Consider the following 15,753-nt stretch of genomic DNA (forward strand, 5'->3'; position numbering starts at 1 on the left):
CATTTTGTGCTCACTAACTTCTCAAGTAGCTTTTACCATAGTTTTGTCAGATAGAGGACATGAGGGCTACGGTCCATACAGCAGTGAAACTGAAAAAACCTCACAGCATTATATCAGCCTATAACAGTTTTTACTGGAGTGGTTATTACGGGTGTATTTCTCGGTTTTTGCCACTGGGGGGCAAAACATCCCAACAAGTTGAATACCACTCTGCTGTTGGGAACATTACGGCTTGACTTCTCAGTTTTCTCTGGTGGACAAACTGTATAACCACTGATAACACTTTTTCTAAATCAAACTTATCAGGCATTTCTGCGCTGCAGATTCATGCTACTTAATGTATCTGCCAACATAGACACAGATACCATTACATCAATGATGAGGTAAATTGGCCAGTAATTGGCCAGTAGTCTGCAGCTCACGAGCACTCAGCTGCATGGGCTTCATCTGGAGCATGACAAGACTTCTCAGTAAGGTATGTCAATCAGGGAGTAGACGTTTAATGCTATAACATAGCACTTCAGAGGTTACTGTTTTTTGTGAAGCTACTGAGATATGTTCTATAAAATTAACCAAAATACATAATCAGACTAACACAGTGGCACAGGTTACTGTTTTAAACCTGCACTGGTTGTCAGTATGACCTGGTCAGAGTGCTTCAGCAGACTTTGGTCCCTATTCCCACCTTTGGTGAACAGGTATGAACATGCACCTCTTTACCATAATCTAATGGCAGTTAAATACTCAAATGAATGATCAGATGACTCAATAAAAACTATTTTCTCCTTAAAGTGCACCCAGAGTGGAAGAGGTTAAAGACCTCCTCCAATGAAAATCAAGTTTTAAGCCTGTAAACACCCAGGTGACAGACAATGCCATGTCTAAACAAGTCCACCTCAAAACTGCCGTGCACCAGTGACAGTCTCACAAACACAAATTCAGACATACAGGGTTTCAAACGTGACATACCAAAGGAATGAAAACTATCAACTTGCAGGGTGGGGCTACCGTCAAACGAGGGGCATCACAGTCAGGTGTAGATATGCATCAGTATTTTGCTAACTAAGTTTCACTGTTTTCCAAACAAGACATGTTGTGTTTCAGTGGTAAGGTTGCAAAAGGACTAGTGGTGAGCCTTCATGTATTACCAAAGATCTGAAAAGCAGACAGCCACACTGTAGCCTGCAGCGGCCTTTTTCCAGACCAAAACTTCTACTGAAACCTGAGGCTGTTCCATCCGTTTCTCCTGGGACACAGCATGTACGAGCCAAGATGCTGGTCAACCACTAAGTTTCTTTTTCTCCTGTTTTGTTCGATGACTGTGTCCAAAGAAATCTGCAGAGTGCTCAGTAATGTTAGCCACCGTTAGCCTGCCAAGCTACATGATGACTCTAGTCAAATTCATGACAGGACATTTCATATGTGTACGGACCACACGTCTGTTTGATCAGGCCCCTGAAGCAAATCATAAATACAGAAGGGCAAATGAGAAATACAAGCACAGACATGTAACATAAAATACTTTGACTGTCAAGAAAAAAAAAAGCAGATTGTGTCACATGTGTCAGGAGACGCAGACAAACCATTATTTTTTTGTTGTAGTAAAAGGCAAGTCAGTGTACTTAAGTTAGTTTGACGTGCTTGGAGTGATGAAGAAGACCAATTCCAAGAGTCAATCCAGCTACAAACAGGCTAAACTGGATGAACTGAAAGGACAAATGTGCTTGGATGAAGTTAATACTCTTTGGATGCCCAACAAGCAGCTTTCATAAGACCACATTCTGACAGAGATGGTGTTATGCAGGCAAGTTTTGTGGTGAGCGAGCTAATATCTAAGAAGCCGAAACCTCATTCAGAATGAGAATTTGTAAAACTGTTCTTAAGTGTCAATTTATCTCAAACAATTAATGGAGATGCATTTTCCTGCTCTGCAAGAACAAAAGCCTGCTATGACATGTGAATATGCTGCTAAGTGTGAAAACATGAAAATTAAACTACGCCATTTAGTGTGGAACCAGCTGATGTGTCTAACTTACAACACAAAATCATTAGGCTGTAAAGCAACAACCTGCTACTGCAAGCAGTTCTTCTCAAAACTGACTCTTGCAAAGACTCAGTTCCGCTCATCAGCTTCATCATCATCATCATCACTACTATCTTACATCAGACGCCTCACCAGAGAGAGGTTAGTGTGATATGTGTATTAATTTAGTATGGCCCTCAAAGGATATAAGGACAGATAAAAATAGATTGATAAGAAAAAGGTTCAAGGCATGCAGGGATTTTTTCCATGGAAAAAAATAATACATGTAATGTGGTGAATAGCTTTCTCTCTCTGCACCCAGTTTTAAAATAAATCATTTTCTTCTTGTGAGTTCTTTTGAGTACTGGAGAAAAATGACGTTCTGCCCTGATGATAGCAATAGATACAATTTCAGGGGACCACAAAGGTATTACACTTCATCCTGTCAGGAACATGAACATATGCACAGAATTTGATGGCAATCTCTGCCATAGTTTTCAAGACATTTCAGTCTGGACCAAAAGGGTTGGACTGACAGACCAACTATACTAATAGCATGGCTAAAAATCTGATAAAATCTGATCTAAACTGGGTTGAGGTTGAATTGCTATAAATTAAATGATTTTTACCAGTGCTGTGCAGTCTGACATGCTAAAATTATAACTCAGGACAGCAATGACTGAACAGCACACGGTGTCCCCTGAGATTTTACTGTACTCTGTATACACTAGTCCTGAGACTGACATCCTTATTTAGTGCTATGACCAATCAAATCTTGATTACACTGCACACCAAAGATACAGACACCTGCAAATGGGAACAGCTTTTACACCCAAAACACTAAGAACCCATGGACAATGCAGCGGAGGTGATGCACTTGGGGTGAGGCAACTAAGGTTTTATACTGAATATTCTGTAGATATTATAGAATCAAAAAGAGATACTGGCTTTCACTTTGAAGAATTCACAGCAAATAATTGAAACAAAATGCATTTATTTGTTTTTGCTGAGAGAAAAACACTCTTCAATCTCATTTGTGTCAACTGCATTCATTGAGGAAACATGTTTCCAACCATTAAACTGTGTTTAAGTCTTACCACAATCCCTGTGGAGGGGCTGAGGTCCAGCTCGATGATGAAGCGGTACCTGCGGGCCAAGAAGGTGGCCCGAGTGGACGGCATCAGCATGTAGGGGTACATGGTGGGGGAGAAATCCGGCTGCCATCCTTTTGGTAAGATGCTCAGCAAGTCCAATTCATTATCTGAATTCAGCTGTAAATGAGGTGAGAGGCCAACAAGACATCAGTGACTTATCAGTCACAAGCTTAATGCTGTTCAGAAATTTCTTTAGCTATGAGAAATATTTTTCAGCCTCCGGGTCATCATTTTTGAAATATTTGTGTCAGAATCAAGTGGACGCAAACAAGAAATCTGACTCAGGTTTTTTCATTGCTCTCAATGTACTTACACAGGAATAGACATACGGCTAAAAACAAGGACAGCAAAGCTGAACAAATAAAGGTGACAGACAGGCAGACAGGAATTACACTTGGTGTGATGCCATTTCACAGTTTTTGTTTACCTTAATACCCTTTCTTAATGGTTGTCTAAAGACAAATAAATAAAGACATAGAACTTTGACCAAAAAGGTTAGCCACACGTCAACCTATTATTAATATGTCTAATGTAAGAAGAGGTTCATAACCCCAGAACAGCAGAGGCATGCTGACAGTCAAAGAATCAACGTATGACTGTAAAAACATGAGAGGCACGTGGACTGCAAGTGGCGAGCCATTATGAGTCGCACACAGCAGCAACATACCATAATCAGCAGAGGATATGCCAGTAACAATGTGTAAATGGCTAAATAAACAGATAATGTGATTGTGATATGCTTGAGGATTAGTGGGAATGATCACTTTTGGATCACAAATTTCATTTTCACTGAAAAAAAAAATCAAATCATGATGATGTGACATCAAACAAACATGTTTTCTTATACAACACAATTTGTAGGCCAGGTCTGTACAGCACTGCGTTATAATGATGCTCCATCACACACTCCACCTTCTTGAAGAAAAACTACTGCAGCTTCTGCCATTTGGATTTTGCCCATGGTCACACTGGACTTCGAGCCCTTGTGGGGACTGGTGGATGGCAGCAAAGAATCAGCAGCATACTAACAATCAACGGTGACTCGCCACTTCAAATCATATTTACATTTATCATTTCAAACAAGTGCCACAGCATCAGCAGCCACCTTTTCATGCTGGTGCTGCTGGACCAGCATGATGACAGGAAAAGGTAGCATGAGGTGACATTAACTCACCAGTTCAGGCTTGGAGGCTGGCCAGATGACTTGGTTAAGTTTACCAAGGAACCAGGCCAGACGCACGTTCCTAGAGATCCGATACTCCTCCTTCATCAGCAGGTAGATCTGGTCAGCCTCCTCCACCTGTTGGTGATGTTCACAGCTATGAGCAGGACAATAACATTACTTCTTACACACTGAGCTGAGTAGCTAAGTTGGTTGATAGTGCCTACAATATCCAGCGCTTCATTTAGCCGCTACATGTTTTTAACACCAAACTCCATTTAAAAAGCTGGCTCTTTAAAACCAAACGTTTCCTTGCTTGACCTCTGACGAACATTGGAGTTGACTGATGAACTCAGTGCAGTTACCTCCCATCCAGAGCCATCAGCTTCAGTCAGATTTCCACTGTGATATGAACAGTGTTCCTGCTGGCTAACGCCTGACACCTACACCGCCCCAAGCTGGCATCAAGTGTGCAACGTTACCATGTCAAGATGAGATGTTATTCAAAATTCAGGGCATCTTTACGGGTTATTTGTGCGCCGAGTTCACCAAAACATCTGACTAATTTACAAAACATGACATATAATGTAATAACGGTAATGCATGTACACCGTTAAACAAAGCAACAGTGAATTCCGTTATTACTCCAGCTAGTTTAATGTTGGCTGAAAACTGTATTGACCATGGCACTGTCTATCATCTGCATTCATCCAAAACGTCAGCAGACCGGCCAGAAACAGGGACGTCTCGGAACTTGAACGCAGCCAGGGACATAACGTGGCTCGTGTTAACTTGCACCCTGGCTGTTGTTGCTAGCTGCTGTGCTAACAGTGCAGCTAACACAAGTTCCCACTCGTCCAGAGATGTCACTCAGCACAGCTCTGCTCGCTGCCGCCTGTTTTTTATTCAGGTTTCACTTTAACTTTACTTTCCCATATTCTGACTGCTAAGACAAGCAACCAAAAGGAGAATGTGCACTATTTTTCCGAGCCAATGCAACCCCTGTGCTTCCTCCTGCAGACTGGAGCTAATGTTACCTCATTGTCCTGTCTCTCTGCCATGCCTTGTGTAGCATACGGACTGCAGGGATGTTAGCGAGCCTCAGATGACGAATGTTCACTTGGGTTTGTGCAAAATAATCTGTCCTGACACTTGTTTATCATCTGTCTTGTCTGTTGATCAGGTGTTCGTAGTCCATTGTCAGCTAGACTGGGTGACAACGCATACATTTTCCGGTCAAATCTTCCAAAATAAAACGTGCTAATGAACATTGAAACGTGCACATTTCAAATGATATAATGTCCTCAGGTAAATGTCATTTCTTTAGCACAGTCGTGGTAAATGCAAGAAATGACATCAGCCATTTAATTCCAAACACCACCAACATAATCCCAAATGTTCAATGTTCAATATTTTCAAAGCAAATATATATTTTAGCTTGTCATAGAGCTCTTAAATTGGTTCGATAAGAGTGCAGCCTTTTACACCAGACATTTTAACATATCATAGTAGAAAATAATACAAACGAATAATGGCTGAATTCCATTTAGCTGCTCCAGTTTCAGGGTCCTGGCAGGGAGAGTGAACCTGAGATGAACCAATGGGTAAACTGACTTATTCTCAACCATTAATTCAGGATGACCCATTATTTCTATGTGGCTGTGATGGACAGACGTACACGGGAGAAGGGGTAAATATTTATTAAAACATAAACTTTTTTTTTTTTTTTTGCTTGTGAAAGTAAAATTTCTGCATGTCAGGTATAATGACTTATAACAAAGCAGAATTATCCAGGTCTAAAAATGTGTACTATACATGATTTGCCCATGTATAAAGCCATGTGAATCATTTAGCAAGAGATTTTTAAAAAATGGTGACTATGGGGGAAAGTGAGCCAAATGGCATGGACTAAATTGAGCCAGTGGTTCAAACTACTACACCATTAAGGTACTGTAGTTAAGTCTCTGAAGCATAACATTGTCTGCCATGTACAACCCTGATACCAAAAAAGCTAGAACAATGTGTAAAACATAAATAAAACTGATAGTGATCATTTCCTAATCTTTTTATATATATATATGCACAATTACATAAACAGTACTAAGACAGTGTATTTAATGTTTTATCTCACCAACTTCATTGATTTTTGTGAATATATGATTGTATCGTTCATTAGCCAATGATTGCAATCAGACGGGGTACAGCAGGGTACAGAAGGGTACAGTGGAACAGCAGAAGCAAAGAGGGTCTTCACGGAGGAGGTAGAGAAGCTTGCAGATCATCTCACTCTCCCTTGTTGTGCAAGCAATGAACAGAATAGAACAGAGGCATTGCTATTAGTGTCATTTTTCAGGCTCTAATAATGTTGTAAGTTAAGCAGACCACAGGTTTTAATGCTTTATTTTGAAATTACCTTCGTTAAACTTCCGTGGATCTTGTTTTTGTTTTTTTAAGCAGCATGTGATCCGGAAGTGTCGCCACTTCTCTTTTTTCTGCGGGGCAAACAGTAGAAATAACAATACCAAATGAAGACTGTAAAATGACTGATTTAACATCAGGCAGTCAGCCTCAGGAGAAGTGAAGTAGGAAAGAATTCCAATTATATCATATGCAGGGACATGCACATTTATTTCTATGGTTCTTTTCTTCCTTTTTAGCAACTTGACACTAACTTCTGAGTGGCTATTTCTACCTCAGTGTGCTCTTTTGGGTTGAGAGTTGATCCCACAGTTTAGCCTCCCAGGTAGCTCTTGCTCCCAGCATCAGATCATCTCTCGAAGTATTTACTTCTTATGGAAGATAACGACAGACATTCAGTTGTCTCTGCTCCCCGTGCATTTCTGGTGCAACTGAATGAAATGGTCAAACATTTATATTAATGGATGTGTGTGTGTGTGTATGTGTATATATATATATATATATATATATATATATATATATATATATAGAGAGAGAGAGAGAGAGAGAGACAGACAGACAGACAGACAGACAGCACGCGAGAGAGACCAGATATTGTTAAAGTATTTTATTATCTACATTATCAATGTGTATCATCATACACATATATTAAAGGTCCAATGTTTAAAATTTAGTGGGTCATGTTTCTTCAGTTACTCCAAATACACAAAACAAACACTGGCTCTAGAGAGGACTTTTTGCATTTTTAGCAGCCACCCTAGATCCTCCTATATGCTTGCAAGGAAGGGGTGAGGCGAGGGGTATTTAGTTGGTTGCATCTGCATCCTCACCACTAGATGCCGATAAATCCTAGTTACTAGGTCCTGTAAGTAAGGGGAATAAATGAATTGAATAAATACAATTACATGAATGACTCGACAATTCTGGTGATTTCATCTTGGAATTGTGCAGTGGTATTTTCAGAGAATAATACAGCACATGTTTTGTTTTTTGTTTTTTTTTATCTTCACAATTACTTACTATCGCAAGGAGATTAATAAAGCAATTATTCTTTAAAAGTCCAGCCAGAAGGAAGCAGAGTAGAGTCTCGAATGAAAAAAAATGATTCCAGAGAGTGAAATTAAAAGAAGGAGAGAGGGAAGAATAGATGTTCCAATTACTCTCACTTGAAGTATCTTGAATGTACGGGCCTAGCGTGCTGCCTGTCAGGCCTGTCCCAGGGCGAACAATCCCACCGAGAACACCTCGGTGTCGCGTGATGAGAACGTCATACTGGGCGCGACGAAGAGCTGTCTTCTCCACGCTGTTTAGAAGAAGGTAGAAAAAAATATTTTTGTTGCTCAGTTAAAGCATGGAGAAAAAAGGCTCAAACTCATCCAGAAAGAAACCCAAATCCACGCAGATGGAAGACGGCGCCGATCCCGTCAAAAACTTCGAGAAATGGAAGAAAAAGTACAACAAAACGAAAGCACGAGTGAAGCGAGAGAGGGCGCAGAAAAAGAAGCCCGAGTGGCAGGTTGAACGAGAGTACATCGACAGGCTTGTTAGCAGGTACGGCGACATAAAATCCAAGGAGGCTGTCAAGTTCTCAGACTTCCCCATTTCAAAGAAAACCTTGTTAGGACTTCAGGAGGCTCAGTACAGACAGCCCACTGAAATCCAGAGACAGACCATCAGCTTCGCTTTGCAAGGGAAAGATGTCCTCGGCGCGGCTAAGACCGGCTCTGGGAAGACATTAGCCTTTCTCATACCGGTGCTGGAGTGCCTGTACCGACAGCAGTGGAGCTCCATGGACGGCCTCGGTGCTCTCATTATATCCCCCACCAGAGAGCTCGCCTACCAGACCTTCGAGGTCCTCCGCAAGGTGGGCAAGAACCACGAGTTCTCCGCGGGGCTAATCATCGGTGGGAAAGACCTCAAGAGCGAGTCGGAGAAGATCCACCACACCAACATCGTCATCTGCACCCCGGGCCGGCTGCTCCAGCACATGGACGAGACGGCTACTTTCCACGCCTCCAGCCTCCACATGCTGGTCCTGGATGAGGCGGACCGCATCTTGGACATGGGCTTCGCGGAAACACTGAACGCCATCGTGGAGAACCTCCCCAAATCCCGGCAGACGCTGCTGTTCTCCGCCACGCAGACCAAGTCCGTCAAAGACCTGGCACGGCTCAGCCTGAAAGACCCGGAGTACGTGTGGGTTCACGAGAAGGCTAAGTTTAGCACGCCCGCCACGCTGGAGCAGAGCTACGTCGTGTGTGAGCTGCACCAGAAGGTCAACATGCTCTACTCGTTCATAAGGAGCCACCTGAAAAAGAAGATCATTGTGTTCTTTGCCTGCTGCAAGGAGGTGCAGTACCTGTTCCGGGTCCTCTGCCGCCTCAGACCCGGCATACCCGTCCTGGCTTTGCATGGCAAGCAGCAGCAGATGAAGAGGGTGGAGGTCTACAATGACTTCCTCAGGAAGCAGAACGCTGTGCTCTTCGCCACTGACATAGCCGCCAGAGGCCTGGACTTTCCCGCTGTCAACTGGGTGCTGCAGTTTGACTGTCCAGAAGACGCAGACACTTACATCCACAGGGTGGGCCGGACTGCCAGGTACAAGGAGGGGGGGGAGGCCCTGCTGCTGCTGCTTCCCTCGGAGGAGAAGGGCATGGTCGGTCAGCTGCAGGAGAAGAAGGTTCCCATCAATAAGATCCAGGTTAGACCTCGCCTCATTCATCCACAGCATCACAGTTAACACACACACACAGAGCAGGATGATGGAAACCAGTAACACTCAGTTTAAAACCACAGGCACAGGGCAATAAACAAACAGTGTACAACATCACAACACTCAGACAGCACGGGATTCTGTCCTGTAGTAAAGTTCTTATACTGATACATGAGATTACACCGCTCTAATTAGAACATAGACAATAGAGGAGCAGACTGACTCTTTACCTTTTTTACCTCAGGTTAGGTGTTACCTCTAAGGTGAGACTAAAGAAAGGATTTTCAGGGGTGTGAAGAATTTGTGGGTTATGCTTGTAGCTTGAACATCAGGCTTCACACTGTGAAATAAAACAGAATTTAAAACTGTCCCTGAAACAGTTTTCTTATTAGGTAGAAATTAAAGCCTGACCTGACTGGTTGAAACCAACATTTATATGTGAGAGTTTTAAATATATAAATGGGACATATGGGCATTACTCACTTTTTAAACACAACAGAAGCATCTTTGAAGGGGCCTCTTTAATTATGACCAAGATATGTATTGAAAAAGACATTTTACAATGAAAAAATAAAGAAACTGCTCTCTAACATTTTTGTCACATCTGTAGTGATGCTTCTTGTTACTCATCTGCCAGCATGTACACCTGCACAGCTGTTTCTGCGATAAGCTAATATTAGCTAATTTTTCAGCCTGTCCCATTAATGTGTGTAGATCCAGTGGAAAACCTCATGGGAAAGTGCAACTTTTCAAAACAACAATGTTATCACTCCAACATATTTCTGAGTGGAGACATTTTAGACCTTCCCCTGCTGCTACAGCTGTCTTTGTCTTCATTATCAATTTAAGTGTAATAAAAGGGTCCTGGTCTCAAATACAATTAAAAACCAAAGAACAACAGTAATGACTAAAAGAAACATGTGTCCTGTCTTATCCCCAGTGTTACCTGTTCATGGATTCACATCTGTGTCTGAGATTCAGATAAAACTTATCCTTATCTTATCTTATCCTTCCAAAACATCCACATTCAAGTATTTCTGAGCTGGAAATGTGATTTTAGGAGCACAGTTGAATGGAATTTAGTTTTGTCCACAACCCCACCCTCATTAGTTTTTATAGTGACCATTTCTTTTGTAGAAAATAGTTTCCATGTAAACTGTTCACAGTGAGATGTTTGAATTATGGACCATGTGGAAAGAGATGTTGCTGCTGAATCTGTTAACGTGAGAAAACTTTTTAGGGATGTATGATATGTCTGATTTAAGAAAATGAAATAATTGCTTCCAATAATAATAATTAGTGAACCAACGTGTTGCATCAATTTTATTCTTACTTTGGTCCCAGTATTTGCTAACAAACTGTTGCGATGTTAATGAAAAACAACCTTTCATCCCGAATATCATGCAACATGAAGCACACTGCTTCAATATAATGTCTTGACAGAAGCAAATTTATTTTCAAAGTTAAATGACACTAAAGTAAGAGCTGTTTGACGGGTTAAGACAGAAAAATGATGTCCTCAGGCAGTTTGGGGGAAAAAAGTAGAGTGAGTTACTCACACAATAGGTACGCCCTCATCAGATATTGGTCTGTAGTGCGACTAGTGGTCAGAAACTCCTCACTATCTTAATTTCAACACAAACAATGCAAACAGAGATTTGAGTGTCACTCACAACAGCAACAGAGCAGAAGACAACATCTGTATGTTCTCATATCATTGTCTGATTGATTCCAGGTGAATGCAGACAGAATGCAGAATGTCCAGCAGAAGCTGGAGGCCTTCCTGGCCCAGGAGAAGGAGCAGAAGGAGAGAGCTCAGAGGTGTTTTGTTTCCTACCTGCGCTCCGTCTACCTGATGAAGAACAAAGAGGTGTTCGACGTATTTAAACTCCAGATTCAGGAGTATGCGCTGTCTCTGGGCCTCGCCGTGGCTCCGAGGGTGCGCTTCTTAAATAAAGCTCAGGCACAGAGGGCCGAGAAAGAAGGGCACAGAGAGAAGGAGATGTCTGAAGAAGAGGAAGAGCTGAGGAGCTTTAAAGCCCAGATGAGAGGAAGAGGTCCTCATGAGGAAAGTCAGAGCTCAGAGTCAGAAGATTCAAGTGATGATGAGGAAAGTGGTCATGAAAAAGAGGTGAACCAGTCCAAGACACGACTACTGGGTGCAGACGATGATGAGGAGGATGACGATGATCTAAGAGACTTGGACCTGCTCACAGTCAAAAGAAAGGATGTCTTCAGTCTGACAGGGGACCAAGAGAGTCCAGAGGAACCTGCCACAAATTCCAAGAAGAAAACAGAAAAAGAGACCAAGTTCAAAGAAGCCAAAAAGGTGCTGAAGAGAAACTTCCAAGTCAACACGAAAGTGACTTTCAATGAAGCGGGGGCAGCTGTTCAGCTGTGGCCACCAGTCCAGAGGGCAGTGACTGGTGAAGAGGAGGAGGAGGAGGTGTCAGGTATCAACGTGGAGAAGGCCAGGGAGAGGCTGAAACGAGAGGACCAGGAGTTTGACAAGCAGGAGTACAGCCGCAAAGTGAAAGCCAAACACAGAGAGAAGAGGCTGAAGGCGAAGGCAGCCAGGAGGGAGGCCAGCAAGCAGCATGGACAAAAATCTGATGAGGAAGAGGAGGACGAGGTGATTGCGTACCTGGCCAATCACAGCGAAGACGAGTTTGACCCCAGCATGCTGCCAGACCCTGACAAGCTGCACTCTGAGGAGGAGGAGGGTCAGATAAGGTCAGCTAAACGGCAGAACAGTGATGACAGCAGTGATGAGGGAGAGAAGGAGCTCACAGCGAGGAAGAAAATGAGGCAGCAGGGTGATGAGCACACAGCCTTGGACACTGGTCTGTCTCTGGCTGAAGACGAGGAGTTAGTCTTACATCTGCTGGGAGGACGCAGGTAGAGAAAGCAGGGGCTGGGGGCATTTAGGGAAGTTTTACAAACAAGAACTCATCAGTGAAATAAAGTTTTAACAAGTCAGTAAAGGTTCCCTGTGGAGAACAGAAGTGACATTTACATTCAGTGTCACTCACCAGAAAGCTTTGTGATGAATGCGTTTCCTTTCTCAGAAAACATTTGCAAAGCTGATTTTGGATCCTGCATTGTTTACATTCATGTTTAGGACCAACGAGTCTTCCTCTGTCCTGCCTTGGTCAGTGCATTGCTGAGTTTCTTGGCACATTATCGCCACCTGTAGGTCGGTGGAATAATGTGATACCATGTGCAGTGCTGTGTATTGTGTCACCAATGTGCTCGTATGTCCTTTTGTGTGTGCACAAGACAAACAAAACAAGCAGCATTCATAGAAAAGCTCTTCTATAGTGCTCCACAGGTCACCTTTAAGAAAAGTGCTGTAGGCGCTGTCACTCACTAAGCAGACTGAGCAGCTCGGTTGTTTAACTGCAGCTGAGCTGAAAGGCTTTGTAGCGCAGAGGCTCTGATGTCAGTGGAGTTTCCATGCTGTTGAGTGTTTTCTTCTTTTTCATTCTGCAGTCCAGAGAGAGCCTCCTGTTTTCTCTATCAAAGTTCTGGAGTATTAACTCATGACCTTCTTCCTCATCAGAGGGACTGGATGTCTTGTAATTAATGACATGTATTGCATACATAACATGATCTAACCTTCCTTATGTCTTATTAAAGTAATTTAATGTCAGAATGCTATCACTATTTTAGGATCAACTGTGATATTGAGTGATTATATTAAAGAAGTTGTATTGCTCATTTAAATGTTCAACTTAATGCTTTGAAATACAATTTGACTCCATCATTTATTACAGTTGCATTCACTGCTGTGAAGATCTGTAGGATTAGAATCTCTGTAGTGAACACAGTCAGAAGGTTTCAGCCTGCTTCAGATTAACTACGTCATCCAATATGCCGTCCCACCATATCTGAACTCGAAGTGTGTCTCCTGTTCTGCTCAGTCACACTGGAAGGTGGGGGGAAAGCCTGCTGTTGTAGCTTCTAACTGGCTTACCTTTGCACACTTTGGTACAGTCTCTCCTCAATCGTGTTACACTCAGTGGTCCAGAGAAGTGACAGAAGTAGTTGTGTGAAGTTCAAACCCTCTCCTCACCAATCTGCCTGAAGTGGGCCTGATTGTCAGATGTAGTCCCCACTCTATTCTGCTGCCAGGGGTGGGAATTTACTCTGATCCACTTTAATACGGCAGACAATATTGACACAGTTTGGTGCCAACTTCCACAAAGAAGAAGAAGAAACAGCTCTTACTCTGAATCGCTAAATGAAATAACAGCAACTTTGTCTGCTGCAAAAGAAAATGTGACACATTTGTACAAATAATTCCCTTGTGTGATATAGATAGAAAATATAGATGGATTGTACACAGTTGTGTGACACCTGTACTATATTTAATGTGACTCCTCTTGCGACTAAAAATGTATACTGAATGAAAATGTCCTCTCGATTAGTGAACATGAATTTTCTTCAGGTCAGGTTATTTGTCTTATCACACTCGATTTCCTTTTAATCCTAAATATTTCACTTTTTTCTGTGCAACCTGCAGAGTTCTGAAATGAAACCAGCACCCATCATCCTTTATTACCATTTTGATCACATGTAATATAAGGTGGGTTAACACTGAAAGTGCACGTTGACTACTGAGGCCCATGTCCACGGTTAACAAGAAATATGTAGACTCAGACCAGCATGGGACTGATGATAAAAACATAAGTTATGATGGGCAGTATATTATATCAGCGCCTGACTGAGGATGACTCTTGGTGACCTGATTTTTCTTCCCTAGTGTTCTAAAAAAAACAGAAAAAATATGTAGAAAGTGCCCCCATTTCTTTCTTATCATGTATTTATTCATCAAAAACTCCTTTTAACCTGAGAAAGGCCTCAAAGACATCCCACCTTCAACACAGTCTGTCACACTCCTTCAGTGCTGGTGGAGACTCTTTGTTGAGACGAAGGCCTTTGTTGAAAATGCTCCAACGAGCTCAAGGAGTCATGAAAGAAACTGTTGATATCTATTCTAATCTCCAGGTTTGAGGTGCTGATCCAGCAGCTGTGGCACTAAGAATCTTGCATCGTGCCTGAGTGGCTCTTCATGACAGTGACGAGTCAAATGCCAGAAGGGCTTTAAAACTGAAATCCCCAAACCCTGTGAAGGCCTTTGGTTCCTGGCCCTCTGCCTGGATGGACTGTGACAAAAGCACATTTTCACTCTTTCAGAAATGTCTTGATGGAGAAATGAGCATTAGCTCATTACAAATGATCTGAGAAAGGTTTTAATCATGAGACCATATATCACGTCAGGACCAGTGACTGTCCATGCAGAGCAACAGTTTTTTGAGAGCAACTTCAAATCATTTCTCTGAAGGCCATGTTCTATAACAAGCTACCATCGAAAAGTAAATGTGCATATTGTGACATTTGTCAAGTACATGTCAACCCATGATGCTATATAGTTAAATAATTAAATACAGGCTTGACCTTATTACAGCTTAGAGCCCCATGGTGTCAGTATAACTTCAGTTTCATGTCTGTGTGAAGCTGCATCTCGTCCAGGAGAGCTGGATGTCTCTGCAGTCTGCAGGGTTGACTCATGTGAATGTTTAATGTGGGTTTGATTGAATGAATACCAGTTTATCATGCTTTGATCACCTGTTCCCTGACCTATGTGCTATTAGCAGAGTGGTCACAGTGGTCGAGGACACAATACACGATACAGCATTAGTTCATTAATATCTGTCTTTTCTACCTTTCAGTGAGCATGATAGATGTGTCAGGAGAACTAACTGTACTGTATGAAAAATAATTCTACAGAGCAGTGGTCACCGGGAGGGAAGGGGGTGTACCTAGATCGTTTATAATGTAAATATAATAATAAACGTAACTCCACTGTGTACTCATATGCAACTTTATTAGCAGCTTCCTTGTAACATTGCGCCAAAATCATAACATGAGTATAACATCAAAGTCTCTGGTAACATCCTCTCTGCCCCCTAAATAAATTATTTAAAAAAAAATCACGTGGAAAAATAAATACATGACAAGAACCAGCAATTCACAATTCTCTATTATCTAAATATACCTACACAACATTTTTATTTTTTATTAGAAATACAAGAGGCGAAGCAGTTTTGAGGCTTCATTGCTTCACTAAAGAGCCGGTCAAATGATGCAGAGCGGTCTTGGTGTGTGGGAATCACCTGTCAACAAATCCATATTTCAAGCAGGACTCCTGGTGTTGTCTGTTAAAAGCTTTCTTTTTCTCGAAAGTCGTCGCTCTTCTTCTGCCTCTTCACTGAGCCTT

General features: G+C 42.1%; 2 protein-coding genes across 2 annotated transcripts in view; one reads left to right on the forward strand and one right to left on the reverse strand.

Annotated features, from left to right (window-relative positions):
• The window catches only part of szt2 (SZT2 subunit of KICSTOR complex), a 106,984-nt gene extending 101,479 nt beyond the window's left edge, over positions 1-5,505 (reverse strand). Inside the window, exons 1-3 of the mRNA XM_041934546.1 lie at positions 5,377-5,505; positions 4,352-4,477; positions 3,121-3,294 (exon numbers count right to left, since the gene is read on the reverse strand). Coding sequence (XP_041790480.1) covers positions 3,121-3,294; positions 4,352-4,477; positions 5,377-5,400 — 324 coding nt within the window. The 5' untranslated portion in view covers positions 5,401-5,505. The remainder of the gene's footprint in view (positions 1-3,120; positions 3,295-4,351; positions 4,478-5,376) is intronic.
• A 2,537-nt stretch (positions 5,506-8,042) lies between these two features.
• On the forward strand, positions 8,043-13,856 carry ddx10 (DEAD (Asp-Glu-Ala-Asp) box polypeptide 10). The gene is made up of 2 exons (XM_041935490.1): positions 8,043-9,458; positions 11,206-13,856. Exons 1-2 carry the CDS (start codon positions 8,109-8,111, stop codon positions 12,370-12,372), a joined length of 2,517 nt encoding a protein of 838 aa, XP_041791424.1. The 5' UTR covers positions 8,043-8,108; the 3' UTR covers positions 12,373-13,856.
• Positions 13,857-15,753: the final 1,897 nt, after the last annotated feature.

Source organism: Chelmon rostratus, chromosome 4, assembly GCF_017976325.1.
Source record: "Chelmon rostratus isolate fCheRos1 chromosome 4, fCheRos1.pri, whole genome shotgun sequence".
Lineage (NCBI taxonomy): Eukaryota > Metazoa > Chordata > Actinopteri > Chaetodontiformes > Chaetodontidae > Chelmon > Chelmon rostratus.